Source organism: Nipponia nippon, unplaced genomic scaffold, assembly GCF_047370975.1.
Source record: "Nipponia nippon isolate SJK-2023a ecotype South Korea unplaced genomic scaffold, ASM4737097v1 scaffold_3, whole genome shotgun sequence".
NCBI classification, from domain to species: domain Eukaryota; kingdom Metazoa; phylum Chordata; class Aves; order Pelecaniformes; family Threskiornithidae; genus Nipponia; species Nipponia nippon.
This window is the reverse complement of record NW_028262347.1, coordinates 101,470,137-101,496,583: the sequence shown is the minus strand read 5'-3', so window position 1 is coordinate 101,496,583 and position 26,447 is coordinate 101,470,137. Positions and strand designations below refer to the sequence as shown.

Genomic DNA, 26,447 nt, shown 5'->3' with positions numbered 1-26,447 from the left:
TCCGTTTGTTTAAAACTTTTAAGTGTTTTGGAACAGGCTGGATTAATGGGAGAATTAGAAATACAAAGCGTGTTAAAATCGGGGTGACTGGTCTTTCTCATGAGCAGCCTTGCCAAAAAACAAAAAACCATACAGCTCCCAGGACTACAGAGCACAAATTTCATGTTCACTTCTATGCTTTATTGTTACATATTTGTACCCGCCTTTTCTTTTTGCAAATAATGAGTATGAGGAACATGCCGAGTGTTTTCTTCCCAGGAAATTTAGACCTAACATTTGCAGAAAAGAAAGATTCTACAGTTTTGTGACATGGGAAGTTGGATTTTGGAGGAAGATTTGTTAGTGATAGGAGGAATAGGTTAAACAGATTATTTATTTATTTATTTATTTATTTATTTAAACGGAGTTTGTCCGTTGTATATAAATAGATAAGATTATATATTTGCCCTGTAGTTAGAACACATGGTAAATATGGAGGCTAGCTGCATTCCTAAATTGTGAATTTTTAAGACTCTCTACGTAATAAATATACTTTATGGCATAATTTTTGATGTCTGTGTAATACTAATCCAAACCTTGTCTACTCTTGTAGTCTTTGTAATTCCTATCCATTTTGTAAGTGCTAGACCAAGTTACTTTGAGATGGCTTGTTACCTCACATACATCTGTGCCTATCTTGTATTGCTAGTAGTGAGACAGATATATCACACTTTATTCGGGAGTAGGATTAGTCATATTTGTTTAAATGAAGCGTGAATTCAGCGTTGGTGAAAAGTGCTGGACTGACAACTCTTGAAGATGAGCTCCTGGATCTCTGTGGAACAGGGAACAGAATTGCTTTGCTTTACTGGTGTACCCTCTGCCCTGACCTTGGGCACATCACTACTAATAATTGGGCAAGTTTAGTTTCCAAGTTGATTTTTGAACCTGTCTGCTGCTTTGAATCTGATGGCAAACTGCCAGATGAATTTGCTGGAAATGAACCTCCTCTTTGGCAGCTGGACCAAGACTATAGAAAATATGTTCACTTTGTTCATCAAATAGTCTTCAGTAACAACTTAGGGCAGTTTAGCTTGCTGCAGTTCTGCTTCCTGCCTTCCCTTCCAGCTCAATTTTAACTGGATCATATCCTTGAACTGCTTAACCGTGGGATTGCACGATAGTCGGTATGTAGCTGAAGGGAGGAGGAGGTGAGGTCAAACAGTAAAAGCAAAGAATACAAATATAAGAATGTGGCAGTCTAGATTCAGACTGGCTTAATTATTATGACACTGTAACATTGCAAATTAGTGATCTGAGCTTGATTTAAACTAATAATTTGGGGTGAAAATGTCTAGCACTGAAGTCCTATTATGGCCAAAAGCACACAGCTCAGCTGTGTCATTCTAAAATGAGTTAAAATAACATATATCCAAACAAAGCCTTACAGATTCCTACAGAAAAAAATATTTCTTCTAGCCTTTTCATTTTACATTGAAACTCATATCATAGTGAATTATGAAAGAGACCTTTTAATTGTTTTGTATGTGTGATATGGTTATATTGACCATATTGCATTAATCTTGCCTGTTGTAGTCCCACTATATTTTCAAAAAGTTGGGTCCACCTGTGTCTTGTTGGCTTCTCTGCTCCACGCCACCCCCCCCCCTTTTAAAAATCTCACCCTGAATGAGTTTTGTAAATATTCAGTCTTCAGCTTGCATTGCGGTGTCATCAATTATGACAGACTGCTGCCTCTTCTCTCCACTCTTCATCTTTTCCCTGTCAAAATGCACCCTTTGGCAGAATATTTTTCAAGGGCTAAATGTGAGTCTAAGGGAGTCACTGTCAAGGTATTTTTCATAATTTCAAAAATATTTTTCTCTTCCTTTTGTTTATAATTACCTCTTGGAAACTTCAAATTGAAATGTTTCTTTACTGGTTTTTCATCACATGCACACTGTACTGAGATGACAGGGCAGATTTGAAGGTTATTGATGTATTTTTTAGCCTTTGGGGTTGGGAGAGAAGAAGGGAAAAGACTTATGGCATAGTATATGTAATGTATTCCCCCCTCACACCCCTACCTTAATAAATACTAAAGATTTTATATGAGTACCAAAAACTGGTCTGAAATCCCTTTCGTGGGAGGGCTTTTCCTCCCTTCCTCCTATATGTTAAAAGGCCAGCTGCTTGTGGTCCTTGCATCCCATAGTAGATGAATAATGAAACCCTAAGGCCAAAGCAACTGTTTGCAATCTGGAAAGAGCCGTGACTGAATACCTAGAGAAGACTGGGACTTTCTTTGTCCCTTTTCTCTGCTGTTCTGACAACTGGGGATTTGTTTAGATCCCAAGGTATCTAAAAAGCTTGTAAGGTAGCCAAGCAAGTTTTGCTCACCCAGAAGCCTATCAGATATTTTCATTTTATTTCTTGATCTCCTTGGTAAATATTGCAATAGCTTCATTTGCATGGTTTCTGAAGCATTAAACGCGACACTCATTTTCCTCCTTTTGCTATAATATGTATGTTAACTTTGCCTACTGTGCTGCCAGCGTATCATTTTATTGTGAGCTTCGTGATTATGGATTTTCTTTTCTGTAGTTTCATCTCTAATTTTTTGTTTGTGAGACAGTTTTGGCTGTTAATTGAAAAGAAGGTATCTCTGATGAACATGAAAGCAGTTTGTACATGCAAAACCAAGAATAAACAAGAAAAGCTCAAATGAAAGAAAAGTGATATAATAATTTAGGAGCTTATAATTTTGAAGCCATTCTAATTACTTTGCCCATTGGGGTAATACTTCAGCTTTGTCTGTGAAGCAGCTCTGCTAAAGTGAAAGATGTTTGCTCAGGCACCCCCTTTCCATGTACTCCTCTTCTCTGCAGCTGCCTTTTCCCTGAAACAGGTTTGGGTTTTTTGTTCATACGTTTGATTTTTAATAAAATATCTTTCTTCAAGAGATCTGATTTCATAAGGTGAAAGACCCAAAGACTCTCTAGAGAGTGTTGTTAATGTTGATTTTGCCTTAAAGTCATAGGCTATTTTAGTCAAGGGTGAGAATATGGCAGGTTGCTTCTATCACATTACATTAATATCACCTTCTCTTTAATGATGTAAAATGCTGATTTGGGATATGGAAAGATACATACATACATACATACATATACACCTCTTTTTCATTAAATTCTGTTTTCCTCCATGCTATCGTCCAAATTCCAATTTCTTACAAATTTCAGAATTCATAATTTTGAATTTAATTAGAATCTAAGAATTTAACATTTGGTAAACATGAAAACCTGCGCCCAAGATACATTACATTGAGTGTAGAAATAGCTGTACTGTTTCTAAAGGCTACTCTGGTAGAAGAGACAGTGTAAATATGTTTTTGCATGGCTTACATAGCTGCCTAGTTTTGGCTGAGTGTTCCACATGATCTGTTTTGTTTGTGAGTGCTAAGAGCTGAGGTACGGTATTCTCTTAACTCGTGTTGGTTTTGCAGGGATTGCCTGACATGTTAAGGCAATGGTGACCATGCACTAAGAAGGTAAGGAGACTAGAACCATGACATTAGGTGATTCACAGACTGTTGTTTTAATTTTGCTGTCTTCATTTAGCATTTTGAATCTATAAAAAATTATTTGAGAGACTTGTGTTTGTGAAAAGCCTTTTTTCAGCCTTTCCATGGCTGAAAGGCTAATCCAATCTCCTGCTTCTAGGACTGTTGGTTATTGTGCATGCATTGAGGAGGAGTATGTCCTGCTGTTTAAAATGGGGAACTACTAGGATACTGAAATGCGCAATTCCTGACCCTGCTATATAATTTCCATATGACCTAGGACAAGATACGTCAGATAAAACTTACTTCACAGGGGCATAATATAACTGAATTAATGAGATTGTAGTGCTTTTAGATCCTCTTGAGGAAAGTTACACAAAAAGAAATCACTACTGTAGTAGAATAGTTGTGGAAGTAAAGGAGAAGAGCTGGCACAATTAGGAGACAATTTATTGACTTTCCGGCTATTTAAAAACTTTTCTAAGTTCAGGTTAGAAAAGTTGATGCACTGTTGGTTTGTTTCTGTCCTTGATATGCACGTGCAGCTCCCATTAGTGCCAGCAGGAGCCCTGTGCTTGCATCGCGAGAGGAGAATAGACCCCTGTGCGTGTAATGATAAGTTAGATAGCCTCTCGTGGCTCTGTGTGTGATTTCTGATCTATTGTGCCAGAGATACTACAGCATGAGAGAGAGCTGCTGTCATTTTCAATAGGAAGTGAGAACTTTAAGAGCTTGAGAACTGTCCTCTTTTTTGAATAGCACTTTTGCTGCATGAAGTGTAATTTATTTTTATCACAGCAGGCATAAAGCTTCCAGGTTTTCATAAAGAAAAATGATCCATATAGTGCCCATTGCGATTGAACGATCATTTGAAAACCTGTAAATTCAAAACACAGCCCTTTCTCAATGCAAAGTATTGTTCCCTTTTGCTGCAGCTTTTAGTTTTTTTTTAGTCTTGGACTTTCATTAGTACTTCAGACATACTATAAAACAGTGTTTTCATCTCAGTAATTATTTTTCCAGTCGTCAGTTTGCTTGTAGTAGGACACATTATTTAATTATAGTAACAAAAACTTCTTCAGACAGGACTTTCTGTGCTTTCAAAATCTTTTATATCAGGGGATACTTCCTAAACTTTTTTTTTTTTTTTTTTTTAAGTAGCAAATGTGAATCAATCATTAAAATTTGGGAAGAAAGGGGAAAGGAGAGGAAAGGGTGGGAGAAGGGGGAAGAGAAAGAAACTGTTTGTATCTTGCCTGATACACAAACACACAAAAAGAAAAGAAAACAAAGCAAGACCTATTATTAGTCCTACAACTTGTCAGTTTGATTAGTGAACGGTTGCCTCTCTCTTTTCTGAGAAAACACTACATCTTTAAATGATGTCCATTCTTAAACGTAGAAACCCTGCATTGTGTCTGTTAGTGCATAATTGGACTGTCTTTTAATACAAGCAGAGGCACTTGTTTCTGAATATAAACCCTGCACCTCAACAGGTCAGGGAGATAGCAAAAACCTGTTGTTTGGCTTTGTCTTGGGGTATAATGGAGTCACTAATCTACTTGATCTCTGGGAGTCAGATAAAGAAGAAAGTGAACGATGCATACATTTCAAAGATGGAAGGCACTTGTAAAAGCAATTTCTTTGGAGGGAAAAAGTAGAGCAAAGGCTGTTGGAAACCTTTTAATTAGTACTAATTACCTCAGCAGAAAACGTTGGAGGCTTGAAAGGATTTGTGTCAGCAAGTGAAAGATCAAAGATTGCGGCGCTCGCATTTTAATCTGTTGGCTATAAAAACGAATAAGGGGGTGGTAATGGGGCCCATGAGAATGACAACCCAGGTGGTGGAGGCCTTAATCCCTTCTTTACTGCTAGCGCCTGAGGCCTAGTTCCAATTACATAATAAGATGATTTAATTTTTTCTTTAATTTTAACAAAAATTAAGTTTATTTTAGCCTTCAGTAAGGATGAGACAAGGTTTCCAGACAAAATCCTGTCAATTTATTTCTTTTAGTGTTTTAAGTCCAAGCCTTTATTTAGCCATTTTTTTCCTAAGTGGCTGAAGTTGCTCTATAAAAGGCCATGAGGCAGCAAAGGTGCTTTGATGTGGTCTCTGGAAATGGGGAGGGGCTGGCAGCGGGTGACTGGTGGCCACTGTGGCGGCACTTGGAAATCCGGTAATGCCATGAGTGTAAACCTTCTTGCTTTTTTTTATTTATTTGGTTGGTTTGGTGGGGTTTGTTGTTGTTGTTTTGGTTTTATTTGTTTTTTTTTGTTTTTTTTTTTTTTTTTTTTAAAACAAAGTGCCTAATCGTGTCAGCAAGGAATAGTTCATAGGCATGCTTGCTGTGATAGTCTCTTCTCTGTTTTCTTTCAAAACACTCCAGGCGGGTTCACATGATCAAGTGTGAGGTAAATTACATCTTTATTTTTGTTGCTTGAGCAGATTATGTGCCCCTCAGAAATCTAATTGTCATCAAATTCCTCTGCGGACAAAAGAGTGAGCATATGGCTTAGGCTGAAGATAGGCTGATGGCTGTAATGTAGACTTCAAATGGATAAATTTATGTCTGGCAATCTCCAGTGCTTCCTCACAGCCAGGCCCAGCCGTTGTGTTGAGGGGGGAGGTGGATCCATCTTGAAGTAGCATTGGGCTTACAATTCAACTCGACATACAGTCAAGTGTTGTCTATACTCAGTGAAGTGGTAGGGTTTGAGTTTTTTATTAATTTGACTTGTACAAAAGGTTATATTATTTACACTAGGATTCAAGCATAGTAAGTTGTAGCTGCTCATGTATTTATTTTTATAGGTAATTGGACTAAAAAACTGGAGGCAGTGGCAACGCAAATAATCAGGCCTCTATTCTGGGCTACACCTTTAAATTCCTCATTCAATGTTTATTCAGCAACTAAAGCTTGAAATAAACTTTGAACTACATACTTTATTGAGTTTTATATTGAATTTTTATATTGAAATGTGTTTTATATGTTAAATGTGTATATGACTTAGATAATTGTTTGACAGGGTGTATATAATAGCACATCCTCAGCTACTAGCCTATTCTGCTTGTAATTCAGCCTTCAACCTCAGGTTCTTATGGTGTTTGATTTTATTCTGGCATGATAGAAAACGGTGTTGATTTTTAAATAATATTGTTTTGAATGAAGTCTTGTGGTCCCTTAGTAGGCTCTGTATGTTTTGGCATGACAGTGAAATGCGAAAAAAACCCAGATATCGAAGTTCAGTGTTGTCTTCCTTTTGCTTGCCTTTTCCTAATCTGTGGAATATCTGTTGTCTTTAAGAATGGTTCAAAGCTGTGCCAGGGGAGGTTTAGACTGGACATTAGGAAGCATTTCTTTACCAAGAGGGTGGTCAAACACTGGAACAGGCTTCCTAGAGGGGTGTTTGATGCCCCAAGCCTGTCAGCATTTAAGAGGCATTTGGACAATGCCCTAGTAATATGCTTTAACTTTTGGTCAGCCCTGAATTGGTCAGGCAGTTGGACTAGATGATCATCATAGGTGCCTTCCAACTGGAAAATAGTATATTCTCTTTCTTGGGCATAGAAAAACAACTGAACTGAGACCTGTGCCTCTTTCAAGGGCAGTATAGGGGAATAACACTAGCTTGTTTTTTCGAGACGGCTCTTTCCTGTCAGAGTGCTCCATCATGGGCCATGGTGGGTGACTGTCCCTGTGAAACTGCTCAGAAGGACCCGAGGTGCTACAGGGTTACCTGTTGCTCTAGGAGATGTCAGGATGGTCCCTTTACTGTAACGTGATTCTGGGACTTTTTGTATTGCTGTCTGATGTGAAGAGCATTTGAATATGTACAGGCATATAGTGACCAACTAAGACTGTGTTGATACAGTCTATGTTTTAGTAATTGTTCATCATCATCTTCCTCATTCGTAGCCTATCAAATCCACAGCTATGTATCTTTTGAAGGTGGGATTTATGCTGGACTGTACTTTCCCAATAAGATTTTAGACAATCTTATTAATTTTAGGGATTGAAGGGGGAAGAAAACCCAACATGAAAAAACGTGCCATAGATTCTGTAGTCCATCCTCTTGGACTGTAAGATTGTTACCTGCTATCTTTCCATGCTAGTGTTTTGTATGGTTCAATTTTAAATATACTTGCTGTGTAGAAATGGAGGACACTGACAGGAGGACACTATCCGGCATTTTTTGTGATGTGCATGTTCCTTTCCATTTTTTTTTTTTTTTTAAGTTATGTATTGATTTGGAAGAAATGTATTTGTTATCTACCATGTACATTTCTAGGAAATTTTATTTGCTCACATTTCAGAGTGTGATAATCTTTGTAATTTCAGAGGCTGAATTCTAGAGTCTTGTTTTGACCAAATGCTTTTCACTATTAAATACCGTATGCTTCCATTGCTGAGGTGATGTGTTAATATCACTCATTATTTTGCATAATATGAGCAATGGGAAAAATACCCAAAATAAGAACCAAAATGAACTTTAAAGTAAACTAATAAATTTATTTGTTTTGACTGTGCATTTATTGTTAACTTATGTAAACACTTATGAAAACAATTTTAATGCATGTTGCAAGAGTTGCATTGAAATGCAAAAAACTCCAATTTGACTCAACAGATTTAATGAACAGATTATTATATTAAAGCATTATCAAAAATCAGAAAGATGTAAGCACATGCTTATCTCTGAATTTGAACTCACATACATAAATCTTTGCAGGATTACCATAAGGCCCAGTAACACAAAAAAGTTGTACAAACATTTAGTCCTGAGTGGTTATCATGCAACAGTGTTTGACTGAGTGCAGTGTGTGGTAATGATTCCCAAAAGTCATGGGTTGTTTCCTTGCTTTCTGCTCTTTGCAAGGGTGATTTATGAGTTTACAAGTTCCTTCCCAAACTCCATAATTGCCCTGACAGTTCCCCAGATGGACTACATCCAACTTGGTATAAAACAGTACTCATTGCAGCTGGGCCTTCTAATTCATCTTGAGTTAGGTACAGGACTTCTTGTTCTTTTTGTCTTTATTTAGATTTGTTATCTCTCTAGAAGCACTGTACCATGGTAATTGGTACTACCTTCCCCTCAAACACCAGATATACCTGAAAGCAAAATAAAGTTCTATTTAGTAAGACTTAGCCGAAAGCTTTTAGTTTTAGGAATGGAAACAAGGACAAATAAGAAACTTGTTCTTTGTGTATACTTAGCAGGTCACCTTTCCACTTGCTGATCAATCTTCTCCAGTATTTCTGGAATGGATTCCAGCAGGTACCACTTCGGGTCCAGGTGTCTCAGCAATGTATCTTCTCAGTCCTGCCATCAGTTCTGATTTAGTGCTGTCAGAAACCAGAAACTTTGGTGATCATGTTTGGAAACTGTTGGTCATTCTCCATTTTGTATCAACGGAGTGGCTCCTCCTTGCCCTGAACACAACTATTTTCTCTTTCTCCCCGGAGTGTCAAACTGGCCAGTTACCTCCCACTCCAGCTGGACTTGTCCTTCTGTACAGGATTCATACTGTCCTGCTAAGTATTATACAAGACATACACACATTTCACAAATGATCTCTGGTATGCCGCTAGCTTTCTAGAAAGAGATGAAACAGGATATAATGTTAACACTGATGACAGACTGAATAACACAGTTACTTTGTTTAAACAAACCCATGAAAAAGCATTTCCCCTCTTACAGTTTTTCTGGTGTTGCAAGCTTCCACTTGCATAATGTACAATTCACTGGAGATTGCGCAGACATAAGTAAAAGAAAAAGTTGTCTCTTGCTTGTGTATACTTGCATTTTAGAGTAAAGCACATCCATGTGGAAGATGTGCTGTTTAGCAGTTACGTAGTCTCCTTGAAAGGATTCTAGTTATTCTTATTTGACTCAGTCATGCATAGATCTTGTATGGTTTTATCCTAAGTTTTATAGATCCTAATAATCTGTTTACTAGCTTTTGGGGCCTAAATGCTAGTTACAGTAAGGAAATCTGTTACAAATAATGGTTTGAGTGCAAAAAGAAACATTGAAGAGTAAAGAAGAAAATTTGCCTTACACTTGGAGATTGTTAAAAGATTTTTAAACACACCAAAAGTCAAATTTCCTAAATTGTTATTAAGGTACCTAAGTGATATGATCTTTTTAAGGCACTAATGTCCCAGCTTTTTTTTTTTTTTTTTTAAGGGCTATAAGAACTGTTGTTTGCTCAGTACATTTAAAAATAAAAGCATTCTAATTTCAAAACTTAGATGTGTAGCTTTCTGATTCAAGCACCTGTGCTAACACAAAGCTTAAACCTGCAAAGCTTGAACAGTCACCTTTTTGCCGTCCTTGGACATCTCTGGACTGATATTTTGCCTTAAACTTTTTTTTTTTTTTAAAGTATACTGTCAACTTAGTATGTAACAAGTGCTTGAGTGTTAAGGATGCTGGTGAACAAAATGTTTAGGAAGAGGATATTAAAACTTGTACTGTGATGAAAATAAATATTGAAGGACAACCTAGATCTTTGCACTGGGAACATAAGGGTATAAAATACTCTTGAACAAAATTTTTAAATATATAACAAATTTGGAAGCTTGTGTGAACAATTTTGTTGGTGCCATTGACAAAACTCTTGTTTCAATAATCAGCAGCTATGTGAATTTTGGAAGCTTACCAACAGTGGCTTACGTGTTGATTCAGTTACTCGTGTTTGTTTGAGAAAGTGTGCAGTTTAAGTAGATCTTACCAAAAAACATGAATACAATGAATCTCACTTCAGTACTTTATTAAATCTATTTAAATATGCACTAAAATACTTCAGAGACATCAAACTAAGGATACCATTGAGCGTTTAGAAAGAGATGAATGCAGTGACCATTAAGTTTTAATTGTCTCTAATCTCTTGCTACCGTGGCAATAAAAATAAAAACTTTTTAGAGGAATATTCTATATAATGCATTATTTGCTAGGAATATTCTTAGTCAGCAAATCCATGTAAGCAGGAACATATATTTTCTGCTCTTCCATCATCTTAATATGTAAGTTGTATGCTTTTAATAATATTTGTGTTCTTCTTATCTGCATTTAACAGCATTTAGAAATCTTTCTTAGTGTTATTGAAAGCTGAAATATTTTTTAGTCATCCTCTCCTTCTTCCCCTTTTTAACAAATTTCATGAGAAGATTAAAAATTTGAAATTAATCTACTCTATCTTATTTTGCTGTGCAGTTCTAAAGTATTCTGATGAGCCTGGATAAGCTGATGTGGCCTTCAGGGAGAGACACATCAAATATAGGCAGACAGCTCCTGTGTCTGGTTACAAAGACTGAGGAGGTCAAAACTATCCCAACAGGCCTGAGCAGGTCAGTCAGAGGCAAATGTTGGAAATAAAATTTGGTGGGGAGGGGAGTAAGGGGCCTGGGTCAAGTCCTGTTCAAAAAGTCAGCTTTGTCAAAAGCTTCAGTCACATTCTTACCTACAGGCAACCTCTGCTGATCCCAACTCATTAATCGAACTGGAGAGCCGTCTTGACCCTGGCTCCTTCCCTTTGAAGTGTGGTGTCCTCTGCAGCATGAGGAAATAATTTGCTGCCTGATTCAATGAGCCATCAGTAGAGCCAGCAGACCTAATGACATGTGAGAATATTAACCTCCTACCACGAAGAGCTGTGAATCTTGAGAGGCAGTCTATAATTCACCCAGCACTCCTGAGCCTTCCCTTTCTGTCTTATTCTTCCACTCACTTTCTCACTCACAGGGAGAGAGAGAGAGAGAGAGGAGAGACCCTCTTGTCGTAAAACTTTATTTTCTTCAGTAGTGGGAGCCTTACTGAGCTGCTTGATAATTTACTTTCTTTTTGCAGTTGGATAAAATTTATACTGAAAACTACACATCTGTCTTGCATATAATAATTTCTGTTTAAATTATGACACAGGCTACATAACTGACATCAAGGGGGTGGTAGCGTGAATGCTTACCCAAGTAGACTATTTTATGTTTCCTTATTTATTTTTCATCATCAAAGGAAAAAAAGTAAAAACAAGAAAACAAACATGCATAACAATGATGTTATTCTGTATAATGTGTTTTCTAGCTGCCCTCAGTCAAGAGGATCTTTCTGCAGTCCTCCTCTTCCTTCTTTTTTTGTTTTCTTTGTTTTTCTACCTAAAGGGAAAAACAGTTCTGCCTGGCCAAGTACTGTGTGTTGTATGCACACATAAGGGTGTGTTCTTGCCCTTTGATTCTTGACAAAGAAATAGATTGTTGGTCTAATCCCACCGCTTTAAAAGTCAGGGCTGTTTTTTCTCTTGTTGATTTCTTTAGCATTTTCAGTCATAGATTCAGGTCTCAATGTCTGGTAAGCTTCAGAAAGTGAGCCACTGTTATTCATGTGGCTAAATAATGAGAAAAGATAAGCAAAAACGACCCTGTGTGTATATGGTACTCACCGTGAAAATGGTGGTGATTACCAGACTTTACACTATTATATACCCATATACAGTAAAATACTGTAAGAGTTTTGTTTTGTTTTTAATGTCTTTTCGTAGTGCTGACTGGTGCTGCAAAAGGTCAGAACTTAGAGGTTACGGGTACAGATGGGGAACAGCATCCAACATAGCAAATCCCAGACCAAAAGGACTATTGCTGGCAACTTGGTGTTGCCTGTGCTACAAAGGTTTGGGGTTTTTTTGCGATAACTGTACTGGCAAATCTCTCGTATTTGGTGGAAACATAGCTTGCAAAAGCAAATGCAGTTACACCAAGTGTGACCACTTCTGGTGGTAAAAGATGTTTCTCCACTGGGAGTGAAAGTTAGCAGTGTAGTTTTGTAGCCAAAACTTTTCTGGTGGAACTTGAGCCTGAATTCTGTTGGGTTACAATTAGGGGGTTATTTTGATTCTGAGGAGTTGTTGGTAAAACTATTGATGTGTTGTGTGGATCTGGGTACAGACTAAGATGCCATGCAGATGGGATAAAGGATGTTAGGGAGACAAAGCAGAGTAGGTAGCAGAAAGAAATAATAAATAAGTGGCAGTTATATGCTGTTTTAGAAGTACTACAGTGTCTGTGGTATGCACATATGTAGATCCCTGTGACTTTAAATTGTTCTAAAGATACTTTTTAAGATCGAGGAATTCCGTGTTATGTCCATTAATAATTCTCTGCTATCATGCTTGAACAGTCTATTAGTCGTTCTCACCTCTTATAGCTGGTCACAAAGGCCAGTCCCCTCGCCTCTCTCTGCTTCATCTTTTTTATTAAGTTTATTAAAACTAGCCAGATTATACTTTCTTATGGCACAGGCTGTGCTTGGTCCATTCATTATGGTTTCTTATCTTGGCAGGCAATCTGAATTGAACGGCAGCTAGTCCATTATGCACATATGAAGCCCATCACTCCTCCAGCAATGGCCAATTCATCAAACATTTATCTTTTGCCCTCTGAGCAGTGCGTCAATTTGCTTGTCAATCCTCAGCCTTGGTTGTTGTGGAAGATGGGAGAAAAATTACTTTTCTTTTCCCCCTTCTCACTGAACTCTAGTAGTCAAAATGGGCTTTACTCTACTCACTCTACAGGCTTGTTACTCCCCCCTTCTCTGTGCAAAAAGGGGAGGGGTCAGGTTACTATCTGAATTGCAGAGTGACAGATTGATCCAAGATACAGTAAAGCTTTCATTATGGCACTGCCTTTGCAGTTGAATTTGCTCCTGTTTCCATTATAATGCTGTTTTTTAGAGGGTTTATAAATAGGTTCTTAACTTGGCACATGGAGCTGAGAGGTGCTTTTAAAAATAAATACATTATAGGGTTTTAGGGTTTTTTCTTTCTTTTTTTTTTTTTTTTTAACCAGGTAGATTTATATTTTGTAAACCCTGACTTGTTCTTTTGCTATTTCTAATCACTAATACTTCCTTGAATTCTTTCAAGTTTAGGAAATGTCAGTGTTGGCATTTTTCTTAAAATGCCATTTGTTTCTTAGGACTGAATTTCATGTTAAAATTGGGGAAAGACAAATGAATCAATAGACACTCACATCCAAGTTTTTCTCTTAACTCCTCTAACCTTGTTATTCTTCATCAAATACTTTCAAGAAATTTCAGCAGAAGGATGCTTAAGTCCGTACTTAGGAATATTATTGAAGTGATGCATTCATTGAACCTCAGGGACTTCCTAGTGGTGGTTTTTCCAGAATCCCCTTTGATAAAATATGAATGCATACAGTCACTTGCTCTCTGTTTGGTAATGTTTAGCTGTGTTTTGCAAACTGTATTTTGTTATATGATAGTTGTTCAATCATTAGATGACTAAGAGCTCATTTTCTGATCAAGAAGCAGCCTAACATAAAGGAAGAAGCCTGAACTGTATTATTGGGCTATCCTCTTGAGTAGAGCTGTATTAAATACACATAGTGAAATCTGAGACTTTAGGATGTTCATTAGAAGAGAAGTTGAACCCTGCCCCAGTCAGTCTGGTTGCTTCATGGTAGAGTTAGGCCAGGAAAATAATTTTTTTTTTTGTTTTGACTAGAGTCTTGGTAGGAAAGAATGGTGGTTAAACAAACTGAATGGTTGACTCTAGTATGTTTTTGTGGTCTACTGAAAACTGTAATTGGGATTTGTAGTTTATTTCACCAGGTAAAAAAAGTCCGCCCATCTGGGGCACAGCTGTAACAGTTTATTTAATCTTAATGTTGCAGTTTCTTCTAATTTTATTGCAAGACTTTGGACAAATAGGCTACGTTCATCCCTTCCAAATATGTATACTTCACTGAGCCTCACCTGAAGGTCTGATTCACCTTCTGGAAGTGCCCCTCTTTTGTCACTGGCTGTAAGGAGTTATGAATAACTGGGCTTCTACAGATGGATGAGATAAATCTGCATTGTTGCTTTTCGGATAATTCCATCGTTTGGGGAGCTGCTGCTTAACAGCAAAATCTCTCTCTCTCTCTCAAGAAATTCTGCATTTCTGTTTTATAATTGGTAGGAAAGGGTTTGAAATGTTGTGAACTTAACATTTAGAATTCAGAAGGCCTCTTATCTCATTTTGTCTATCTATTTATTGGCTCTACTCTTATTTGTGTTTTCTTTGAGGTTTGGGGGTGGGTGGTGGCTTGGAGGGGTTGAGTAGTTTGGGCTTTTTTTTTTTTTTTTAAGCAATGGAATTTGCTGCGTAAGACTCAGACCAAGACTATAAAAACCAGATGAAGATTCTGGGGTTTCATGAATCCTCACCATTTTAATGTGCTTACATAGCTCTAGTTTATGATTGTTGTGCAAGATGTTTTCACCCCAATCTTTTTTGGTAATAAGGTGTCCCATGTAGTCTTGTATCCTTTCAGTGTATAAGGAAAGGGGATAAACGAGGGATGGATATTCATTTTATTGTATGTCTGAAAGTTAAGTATGACCTTTATATGAAAAGACACAGAAACTAATTGTAGTTCCAGTTCATAACACAGGTTTAATCTTTTCTTACGGAAATCTCTTCTTCCCGGGTATTTAATGATTCTGCTCATTCATTTCTTTCCACTTTCTCTTTTTGCTGACCATATTCACAGGTTTGCCTTAAGTTTTATTCAAAGAGCTGCTTCAAGATATTTTCTATCTAGCAACAGAAATCTGGAAACAGGTTGACTGGAAGTGACACAAAATGCTACTTCTAGATAGCCTTTTGCAAAATACTGTTAGACAAAACAAAGCATTTCATGTTTTGGAAACATTGGTAAGCTTGTTCCCCATTGAACAGAACTTCACAATTCCTGTTCTATGCCTTGATGCCTTGTCTAGTCTAACTTGGGGCCTGGCCCACACTAGAAATTTTGGAGGTTCTTTACTTTCACTGGGGTGCTTTTTTGCTTTTTTTTTTTGTTTGTTTTTTGTTCTTGTGTTGGTTTGGATGTATTATCACGTAGAAAAATGGGTATAAACATTAGTAGGACTGCAGAAAAGAAAAGCTATTATGCTTGAATAGTGTAGAGGTCATTTTTTGATGATTTACTTGTAGTTTATCTGCCATTACTATCTCTGCATGTGGGAAATACATAAACCTTCGATTCGCAGTATTTTTGTGATTATAATAATGATGAGTGTTTTTTTTTCTGGAATTTGAACTGAATTCTAGCCACAGTATTTTCTTTAAAACAGATTATGTATTTTTCTGTACTCACAGGTGAGAGGTGTGTTTAGAGCAGAACCCCCCCAAAGCAGGTTTGAGAGTAGAATTCTGACAGAGGCCTCAGCCCGAGGGACTTAGCACAGAAGACTCACCGAACCCATTCTACCATCAGAACACAATTGGAAACGGCTTGGGTTTTTTCCCTTATTTGTATGCTATATTTCAGATTAAATGGAATTTAAAATTGAACAGGAATCAAAGTAAGTCAACCAAAAATGATGTTTTGCATTCCCAGGGAATTATGCAAACTCTAAACTTACACGTGTCTGTCTTATGCTTTTATATATATATAGCATTTATTTATTGCTCTTTGTTTTGTTTTGGTGAGGTTAAGTCAAAGGACTAGAAGTCAGGAGCTCTGGGTTTTATTCCTTGTCTCTTAGAAAATTGCTGGAGGTCACCTTTCGTTAGTCACTTAACCTCTCTGCTTTACTACAAAATGGAATTTTAAGCTCAGCAGGTTTTTGAAGAGTAATTCATTAATGTTTAAAAAAAAAATGCTTTGTGCTCCTTGGCTGGCAGGTGCTGGAGAAATAGAAATTACATTTCTGTTCTTTAAATACTGAAATTATCTAGTACTAGGGTTCTCATGTTGATTCTGCTCTCCTGTAATCTGTTAAAACATAAAAGGCAAGAAAAAAGGTATTTTATAAAGCTCTTGTTTTGTAACAGCTCTGCCTTTAACTTCTGGTAACGGCTATCTCTTGTCAACAGAGTGCAAATCAATTTCAAGGCTAAAGCCAAACTCTCTCATTTACATATTGTTAACTGCTCTCTCTTTTCCTGTTAAACAGGAGGAAAAAGTCATTACATATGAGGCAGCTGTCTTATTAATGGAGGGGTGGGGTAAAATGTGAGGAACACTTCTTTTTCAGCGTGTACTTATGAACAGCTTGTTCTTCTGGACAAGGACAACTGAAGAGTACCAAGGTTTGTCCCTTACTTGAGAGGCTTCTGCTTTTTTTCATTTATAAAATCTTGTGTTTTCGTTGTCAAATATTACCAAAACGAAGAGCTGCTCTTTAGTTTTATTGTAACCGAATCCCCATCAGGCCAGAGGGACCATATGAAATAGTGTAGTTGACAATTGCCATGAATACACATAGGAAAAAAAAAAAAAATCTCTGCCATGACATTCCTTTATGATTAAAACTTTTTTATAAACCATGAATGAATTATGGAAAAGAAAGCTAGAAGAAATCATACTGATTAGCCAAAGGACTTGGATAAAATGACATTTCTGAGACCTTTGTATTCCAAAGGATTATTTACTGTCTGGTTACAGAACATCTTAAGTCGTTTTGCAGGGGGAGTCAGTTTCCTGTTTAGCGCAGTGTTTTTGTAAGCTAATGAGGGCAAAGCGTGAGCCATAGGCAATGATGCTGTGATATTAGCTGTGACAGGGAGCTTGATCATAATTATCTTAACGAGGATAGGGTTAATTACAGTGGAAACTCAAAGTTTTTTCTGTTTGAATGAGGCGGCACTGAATACGTTGTGATGTTTTGTCGGTTTGATGTGACTTTGGAAATTGCAATGGAAATCTCTTGGCAGCACTTGCTCTCCTCTGGGAGCAGAGTGTGAGCCCTGCAATGAGGTAACTGAGATGGTACCTGTGGGTGAGACAATGGGCAGCTTTCATGTCATTAGAGCAAGGAAAAGCAACCTGCAATACACCTTAGTGATGTTTATTAGCCTTTTGAAACTAGGGAAAACAATGGCTTGCCACTGCCCCTTAAGCATTGGTTGTATTGTGGTAGTAAGATTGTGTGTTTGTTTTAATATACCAATACAGGGAGACATTTTTTCTTCTGTGAACTATGAGAAAACAGCACAGATTTAATTTTAGACTGGTTCTCTTTCTTGGAGGATTTCCATCTTTTTATACTCATCTCTTTTAGGGTGTTTGTGTGCTTCTTGCTGTGCTGTGTATATATACACACTCCTTTCCTGTTTTGTAAAGGGCTCATAAGGAAATACTTGGAGTATATTAATATAACTATCTCACCCTTGTTAAAAATAAAAATGCCAGTATTTGGTACTGATTTCTACCTTAGCTTCTCAAAAATGCTTTCTATATAGTAATTCACAATGGCAATCCTTTCTTAGGTAAATGATGTTATCTCCCATCTGCAGGTGGGAAATTGAGGCACATAGAAGTTACGGGACATGCTGAAATTTGTACCATAAAACCTATTGTGTGGATTGTACTTAAAACTTTTAAATGGTGGAGTACAACTGCTGGGCAATATTTACTTATTTATTATCATTGTAGCCTTGAATTTAGTAGCTAGTATCACTGAATGATAGCAAATATATTTTTTTCTTTTTTATTTCTTTACCAACTGTCTTACCAATTTTGTTTTGGTGCTAGTTTTTTTCTTCTGTTTAAGATGAAAAAATGAGAATTCTGTGGATAGCAAAATAACATATGGATGTAAATTTATGTTAATGGCTACACCCTCTCTCTGTACTGTGGCAGCCCCTCCCATCTCCCTGGACTCTGAATTTAGGTGATTAAATCACCAAGTGCACACTGCTCTGATGACATGAAAACAATTAATAAGCAACCCCCTGTGTACCACGGCTCCTTTTTAACTGAGGAGCTAATAACGTTACATGGCAAAAATTATCAAAACCAGACAGGTGTAAGGAGATTTGCGCACAATTTTCTCTGCCTGTCTATGAAACTAGTACCCTTGTGTTCAGCCCAGGCTTCTGAAAGAAAGGCTGTTTCAACAGGCAACTCCCTCTAGTGTTTCAAGGCCTTTTGTCCCACTTCATGGCTTGTCATTTTGTTTTATGCCTCCCCTGCAGCAGTTTTGGATGTGCGCTTTCTTCTCCTTGCCAGTTGCCAACCATTTGCTGATTCTCATGATAAGAGTATTATATTTGCGTAACATAACTCAGGAACAATGTGTATTTTGATGCTGACACTGACCAGAGCCCAAGCAATGTTTTTTCACAAAGGACCTATTAACATCCCATAAGGCTCTGTGGTGTTGACAAGAAGGTGGCCTTCTCTGAACTCCTTTGGCAAGTCAAAGTCTTACATTGAAATGTGAGGTTTGGAAATAATCCACTATTTATATAATAAAGAGTATTTAAGGGGAATTTGCTAAACTAAGTTTGTCAAATAAACTGAAATGAAAACTCATAACAGCTTGATAAACTCACTGCTACTTCCTCTGGGTGATTTTGCCTTTTAAAGGTACTTGGGGGAAAGCACTGTATGAAATGTTTGCTGATATCTGGTCTGATCTTGACTTTGGCAAAACCAAGTCTGTTGCGACCCTTTGCTGAAATAGCTAGCTTAATACAGCATGCCAGCACAGCTCTTAATGGCGTACAGTTTATGTAGGCTGAATCGAGTTTTTCTGAAACAGCTTGTTAAAGGCAAATGCAAAAAGTGTGACTGTTACTGTGGTGGTTGTTTCAGTATAATGTTTATAATAGAGGCTTTTATTCTTTCAGCTTCAGAAACTGTAGTCTCAATGCATTGTAACGATACAGATATGCCATAGGTTGTAGGCATGGCAATTTTTCTTCAGGTCTGGCTGCCCAGCATCAAAATGGCATTAGTAATAGTTGTACCTCCCTTTCAGAATGCCAAGTTAACAGACTGGAAGTGCTTTGGAGTCTTCGGACTGAAATACACTGTTTCAGTGTTGTGCAAATGTTACTTGAATATTCATAGGTTAGTGTACAGTACCAAGCGTAAAGGTCACAGACTTGATTTCTTTTGGTTGTTTGAACCCTCTAACTGTGATTTATAAGTGGTCAGTAAGTTGTATCTACAAAAGCAGTATCTTGTTTTTGTTGGACAGATGAATGTTAAATTGTCTAATTTGAAACCCATATACTTTCTAAAAATATTTGTATTTTCCTCCAGTATTAGTGCCTGTAGAACTCTCTAACAGGGACCTTGGCTGTATTTTGACCTTTGCCAAAAACTAGGGGGAGGGTGAGGAAATCCCCTCAGTATAAATGTCATTGGAAACTGAATAAATAGCATAGACTGTATCTCCCTTATTAATCACATTTTATAAAACAGCCAGGAGATACAGTGATGATCTTCCCACTGGTAGGCATAGTAGATCAGCTGTCAAGTCATGCAATCTCAGCATATCTTTAGGTGTCTGGTAGGTGAATGAGCTGTGAATGCGTGTCTGTGCGTATGCTCCGTATACCATGTGTCTTAGTTGATTAATGTGTGGGGTTTTTTTTCCTGTTGGAATGTGCAAGCATTAAGAATCAAGTTTGGAACAGATGCCTTAACAAGGTACCAAAGTGTTCTTTTTAGGTTTTTTCCCTGTACTTTTTTATCAGAGGAATGAATACCTCCAGAATCCTGTTTATTTACAAGCCATCATCTGCACTTCCATATCGTGAATTGTTCCTTTTAAAATCTGCTCTCTGCAGTCTGACCTGTGGCTTGACAGTGGGACAGTAAGTTCCGAAAAGAAAGCAAATACCTTTTCTGTCTGGAGTAATTCTGCATTTTATTGTGTAAAGAACATTTTATTTTGTTTGCAGGGACTCAAGAAGCAAATTAAGTGGTTAATAAAAAGGAAAAAAAATCCCTTCTCTATTTCCTATTATTGCATGTAAGGTAACTGCTAAGAAATGATACTTGAAGTTGTATTTATTATTGTTAGCGGGGTATGATATTTCTTGGCAGAAATGATGGATGACAACTTAAATTTGTGTCCAGGGAATGAAGGTGAACTGTGACAGAGTTATTTATCTTGGGAATGGAGGTTAGGGTCAGGCGAGGCTGGGTGCCTGAAGGCACAAGACATTGACAAATTCATCCTGCAGGCCCCATATCTGAAGCCTTTTGTTTTGGATCCTGGCTACTCACTAAGTGACCCCCATCCTTCATCCTGCCAGCATGTGAAGGATGTGTTGCAGTGCCAGCACTCCCCTTGCCACTAATGCTTGTCATTCACTCTTCTGACAGACCCAAACCAAAACTATTCCCACTCCTGAAAGGGAAGGTTAAAATATTTATTTCAGCTCATAATGGCCTCCCTGATTTAGTGGAGTATCATTTTTCCTGTTGCCTTTGTCGTTTGCAGGTCACTAGAAGGACTGAAAACATTCAGTTACTTGGAAGAGCTGATCTTGGACAACAATCTACTCGGAAATGACCTTCTGTTACCCAGGTTACCTCACCTCCATACCTTAACGCTCAACAAGAACCAAATATCCTTTCAAAGAAATACCTGCAAAATGTCAAATGAGTTTTATGTGTCAGCCAAATTAAAGTATGTGAAATATAGTTCATGTGCAGACAAAGCATTCTCTCGTTTGGCACCTGGAATACTTCATAGTAATTTATTATAGGTCATTCATAAATGAAATGCACCATTATATCTTCCTGTTGCTCCATTTTAGTGAGAGATCTAAGTTATGGCTCTGAAGAAATCTTTCTAATAGATAAAATAGAGAAAGAAAATAATGTCAGTGCTACCAGTGTGCAGCAGTTCCTGTGTTTGCTTGGGGTTCTGTTGCAGGCTGACCTCTAGTGGAATAGAGAGTGCAGTGAAATGCTATTAAGTTTTTATACTTAAATAGCTCTTAAAACATGAAAGTAAAATAAAATTAAAAAAAAAAAGCCCAAGAAATGTAATACCTCTCTCTGTTTTAATGAAGTTGGTAATATTCACAATTTGGTAGCTGCTGTGCAACCACAGCTGTAAAAGCAGGTCACTGTATTCTTGGTGTTCCAACTCTGTATAAATCCATATAAAATGCTGTCCAAATCAAGGTTTTAATCATCCATTTAAATACTTTAATGTATTAGGTCCATTCATAATCAATCAGGCACTTCTCTATATGCCTGAAGTTAGTGCCTGCTCAAGTTTATTCAGAATAAATATTTTAGCATTTGCCTACGTACTCTGCTGAATCAGAGCCCCTAGTCTGTAGGCTTGTAGATAATTGTCTGTAAAAACTAATTATCTGTAAGGGCTGGGCATGGACTTGATTATTAAATAATTTTCCTATACTTTGACCCTTCTGGAGATTTGAAGATGCGTAATATATGGTTTTACAAAAGTGAAGGGTGATCAAATTGTGGCCAAAAGGCCAACTGAGGCCTGCAGAGTCTTAGAGCACAGACCATGAAAGCCCTCTCCTTGTAATTGCAGTGTGAGAACAAGGCTGCTCAACTGTAGGCTTTTATTACAGACAATGTAAACAGAGAGCAATTTACCTCCTACTAAAGCAAAATCCTCCTACTGAGGAGAATAAAAATAACTGCAGATTCTACAATTTCTGCACTTATTTTTTACTCTATAAATAAATAAAAATCAGCAGAATAACTTTTATTCTTGAGGCCCTGGAAATTTGCTAAGAGTGTCTCTTGAGCAGTGACAACCATTACTACTAGGTATTTGGCTAGACTTCTGGTTAATGCCGGGATTCTGTGGGGTGAATTTGAGTAACTGGTTTTATTGTTTGCTGCCATGGTAAAATCTGAACTGAGCATGCTTTGATGAAGAACGTACAAGAACATTTTTGCTGATGCTATGGGTGGTGGTATGTCTGGTGCAGCATATCTTCTACAAAGTACAAAATGTAAATTTGGCCATAAGACCCAAAAGCATGTGAGTATATTTGTCCTTCGGGGGGTGTCAAAGAGGAGCTTTGCACTTACCAAAAGGATGGCAGGTGTATTGAATAAGAACTCAGTGAACCAAATCAGAGGGAAAAAAAATTAACTTGACAGTAGTATTCTTTAAAGACTTTAGGCTGGTCTCACAGACATACTTAAAGTACTATTGTCAAGTGAGTAAACTCTTAAAGTCAATGATAACATGATAAGAAGGATTTGACCTGTCCTGGGATTTTTTTTAATTCAATCTTAAAACGATGAAGTTAGAGCTTTTAGAATATTGATCTACCCAGGTTATAGAAATAAGGTATACATTTCGTAGTGTGCTGCTGATAATTTAACAGGCAGAGGAGTTGCAGAAATGCTTTTAAAACATCTAATGCATACAAACTGCCCAGAGAAGAAAAAATAACCGCTGTCCATCATTAACATTTTGAGCCGTAGGAAGTAGTGATCTCTTGTAGGGAAGATACAGCAGTCTTCAGAAGCATGGAGACCTTCTAGATTCCTCTCTTCAATGTGAGTACCATATTTGAAAAAAGGTCTCTTTTGAACTTGAATCACTTCTTTTAATGAATGGTTTCTCTATAGAATTCTTTTAAAAATGTTCAAATAAAAATGTACATTTCATAGAACAATGAAATACATTATAGGAAAGATTGTTTAGTATATGACAGTTGCACTACAGAAAGGACACAAGTGAGCAAAGGATACTGATCTGAAACAAAAATTCAGTTGATGGAATATTACCACGTATTCATAAATACATACATATGGAGAGCGAGAGAGAGACGAAAACAAACAAAAAGCCAAATTGACCCCTGTGAAAACTGGAATAACATGTAAGCTTTAAAACTCATATGAGAGCTTTCCTGGGTATCTCTTAATATTACTGTACTCTTTGCTATTTCTCTCCTTTTATTTTGGCTTCATTTTGGTCCAGATCCTGTTTTGATAGTTCTGGTTAAAGCTTTCTACTCCTTTTACATAGTCCACTTATTGTGTGGTGCTGTATGTGTAAATAACATTTGGCCCCTCCTAACATAATGTCTGGATACACAGTACAAATGTGAAAGCTTATCTCTGAACCAGGTAAACACTTAGAAGAATCATCTAGTATTTTTTTTTCTTCAAATAGTGGTTGTGTGTTTCAGTTACAGTTAGGCCACTAGCAGTTTTTCTACTAGAAGTGGAAGAAGGAAGTTTAAGTATTACTATTTTAGAAACTGTTTCCTAGTGTTACACCTCAACTTTTCTGTAATGTCTAATCTGTTAAAAATATTTTAAAATGCAGTCTATATAGCTGAAATACATGAAGGATAGTTATCAACATTGTGCCGTATTGGATTACATGTCTCTAACATGTTTTTTTCATGTGTATAGTATGTTTCTTTTTACAAAAGTCTGATGTATTTTGGGAAATATATCTTAGTTTCTCTATCAGACACAATGGGTGGCAGAAAGCAGTACAGACTGAGACGGATGGGTGGTAGGTAGAAAGTTGGTTTTGGAGCAGCACTCATGACTGCAATCACCTATGCTTGTAATGGGAAGCCTCATTTCTCCTTTTATGTGTGTTCACTAGATAGTAAGAATCGGTCAGGAAACTTCTAAATAGATTTATTCCTCTGTGTGTGTTATAGCAGTGTGAGGTTTCATGGCTTTTCATGGTGCTGATCATGGCTGGTGTTACAGTGGGACTATATAGTATAGACATTTCAATTTCCTTTACATTTCAAGCTTTTTAGTATTTGTTAAAACTACTCAAAAGGGCAGCAGTGATAGTTTGTCAAATATATATACCTGTATGCTGAAAATTAGTTGGTGTTCGCTGCCCTATTTCAAAATAGACAAGTCTGATAATGAACCAGATCTGTGATTCTCTGAAGTAAACGTCGTTTAATGTACATTCTATATACTGCTGAAGAACTGATACCAAAATTGATTTAGAATGAAGATGTTGAATGTAGATGTAGAATGCAGACACTGAATATAGGTCTAGGTTTTGAATGGTTTAGAGGAAAACCAAAATATTTCACGCCATAGAGTGGGAAATCTAGAGCTGGGCAGAATGCCCATGGTAGTATATGCATTACTTATGGCAAGAGGAGTTAGCAGTGTGGTTCAAGTCTAAGGAATTATGTGTTCTTGAGTCTTTGAAAACAGCATGGATCGAGTACCTCAACTGAAGAATGTACCAATAAGTACTTCTGGTATAATCTGTCTTCACAAAGGTCTCATCATAATGCCTAACAGTTACAGATTTGTTTAACCCCTGAACTGTAGATTGTAATTTATTTTGCCTTTGTGCTTGTTCCAACGTTATCCTGAAGTGCTTGAAGACCTAGAAGTCTCAGTCTGACCAGAATCTCATTATGTTAAGTGCAGAGGACTTGATGTTTAGATTGAATAAATACATTAAAGACATAAATTGTCTCCTGTTATGCACAGATCCCTATCTCCACTAAACAAAGATGTAAGCTGAAATGGTGCAGCAGTCTTCCTGCATATACTTCTGAGCCCTCAATGCCACAGTTGTGGATTTGGCTAAATCTGAGTGTGGCTTGTTAGAGAACCACAATATCTGATAAGCCAAATATCTTGCTTCTAGAATACAGTGTACCTGAAGTAAAAATTAAGTAATGTGAATGCATATGCCAAACATCTATGAAAGAGGGAGGTAGTCTTCAGTCCAGGTGATTCCTTATCCTGTTCTACAGCAGTGCTTTGACCAGTTCAATTCCAGATGTCAGAACTTTGAAAAAAATGGTGAGCTGCTGCTTTATTCTTGGTTATCTTTGTGTTGCCTTGGGAACTTTGAGCAACATTTGGGCAGAATAGCGTTTAAAAAAGAAAATCCAAGCAAAAAACAAACTTTGAAAGAAAGGACGTATGGTTTCAGGATGGACCTCTATAGAGAACTAGAAACGTAATTCGATTGCAGGAATAGAAACATTTCTCCTTTTTCTCATGTTTGTATACCTAACAACATTGAAACCTGGTCTTCAAATCTGCAGCCTTCGAACCATGGGCTTTCTGAAATACCCTTAAAAGCACTAGCAACTCCAGCTACACAGAGAAAACTAATGCTGCTCCAGTAGGCAGAATGGGATTTTTTTTCCAAGTATTCACTATGCAGGAAGCTCTCCATGAGATGTATGGACTTAGTTAATTACCACCTGTGCTGCACCTTTTCTTTCTTGAGCAAAATGGTTTTAAAGTCAGTGAACAAGGCCTTATCTCAAGGTCTATCTCCCTACCAGATAGGGTTCAGGCCAGAACGCGGCATACAAATGACTGTGCGTGACATCCTATTGCGGATAGAGAAGGGGAAGATGTATACTTGCATATTGCAAGCTATTTCTGTGGTTATCCAACCTTGAAGACCTAGCACATTCTAATGGAAAAGCGTTCAGGTGGCAAAGATCTTTTCACACTGTATTCAGAGGAGAATTGGTAACTTCTGCTTCAAGGCTATTTGCCTGTGGAATAGCTTGTGATTGCTACATCGTGTTTGTGATAAATTTAATTGAAGCAAATGTTTCAAATGGAAATAAATATAGGTACCTTGCTCATTTATGACTCTGGTAGAAGTGCTATCCAGCTGTTTTAATGTTAGGTTGATTGCAGCACTTGGATGGTTAGTTGGCAGAAGACTTTTGAATGACAGTTTTGGGTCTTTCCATGTGGCAGTCTGGAATTCTGTGTGATATTTCTGATATTCTCTATGTACATATTTCAGAAATATTTTCAATGTGAAGCTGGTTGCTCTTTACTTTGTCTCTTTGCTTCCAAGAACGTGCAAAAGCTCTAATCATGGAAGGTCATTAACACAAAAAGCTCTCTTGCAACTCTCTTGGGGAAGTGGGATGGCTAAAAATTTGAAAAGACTAAGTACAAACTTTTTGAAAGAAAATGGTGGAGCAACTTGGAAAGCACTGAGAGAGAGAACAGGAGTGGTTACTTTTCTTATAAAGTCAATGTATTTGAGTGTGTGACTAGTAAAAAGAACTGTTTGCAGAGAAGAAGGTTACAGAAAGAAATCCCAGATTCTTGTGCATAGTTCAAACTATATGCAAAAAATAATTTAGTGATGAGATAGGAAATAGGTATAGGTTAGTTTG

The 26,447-nt window shown here is 37.3% G+C and overlaps 1 protein-coding gene across 1 annotated transcript in view; it reads left to right on the top strand.

Moving 5' to 3' along the window:
* Positions 1-26,447, top strand: part of LRMDA (leucine rich melanocyte differentiation associated) — a 694,523-nt gene that overhangs the window by 361,567 nt on the left and 306,509 nt on the right. The window contains exon 3 of the mRNA XM_087764921.1: positions 20,783-20,909. Coding sequence (XP_087621047.1) covers positions 20,783-20,909 — 127 coding nt within the window. The remainder of the gene's footprint in view (positions 1-20,782; positions 20,910-26,447) is intronic.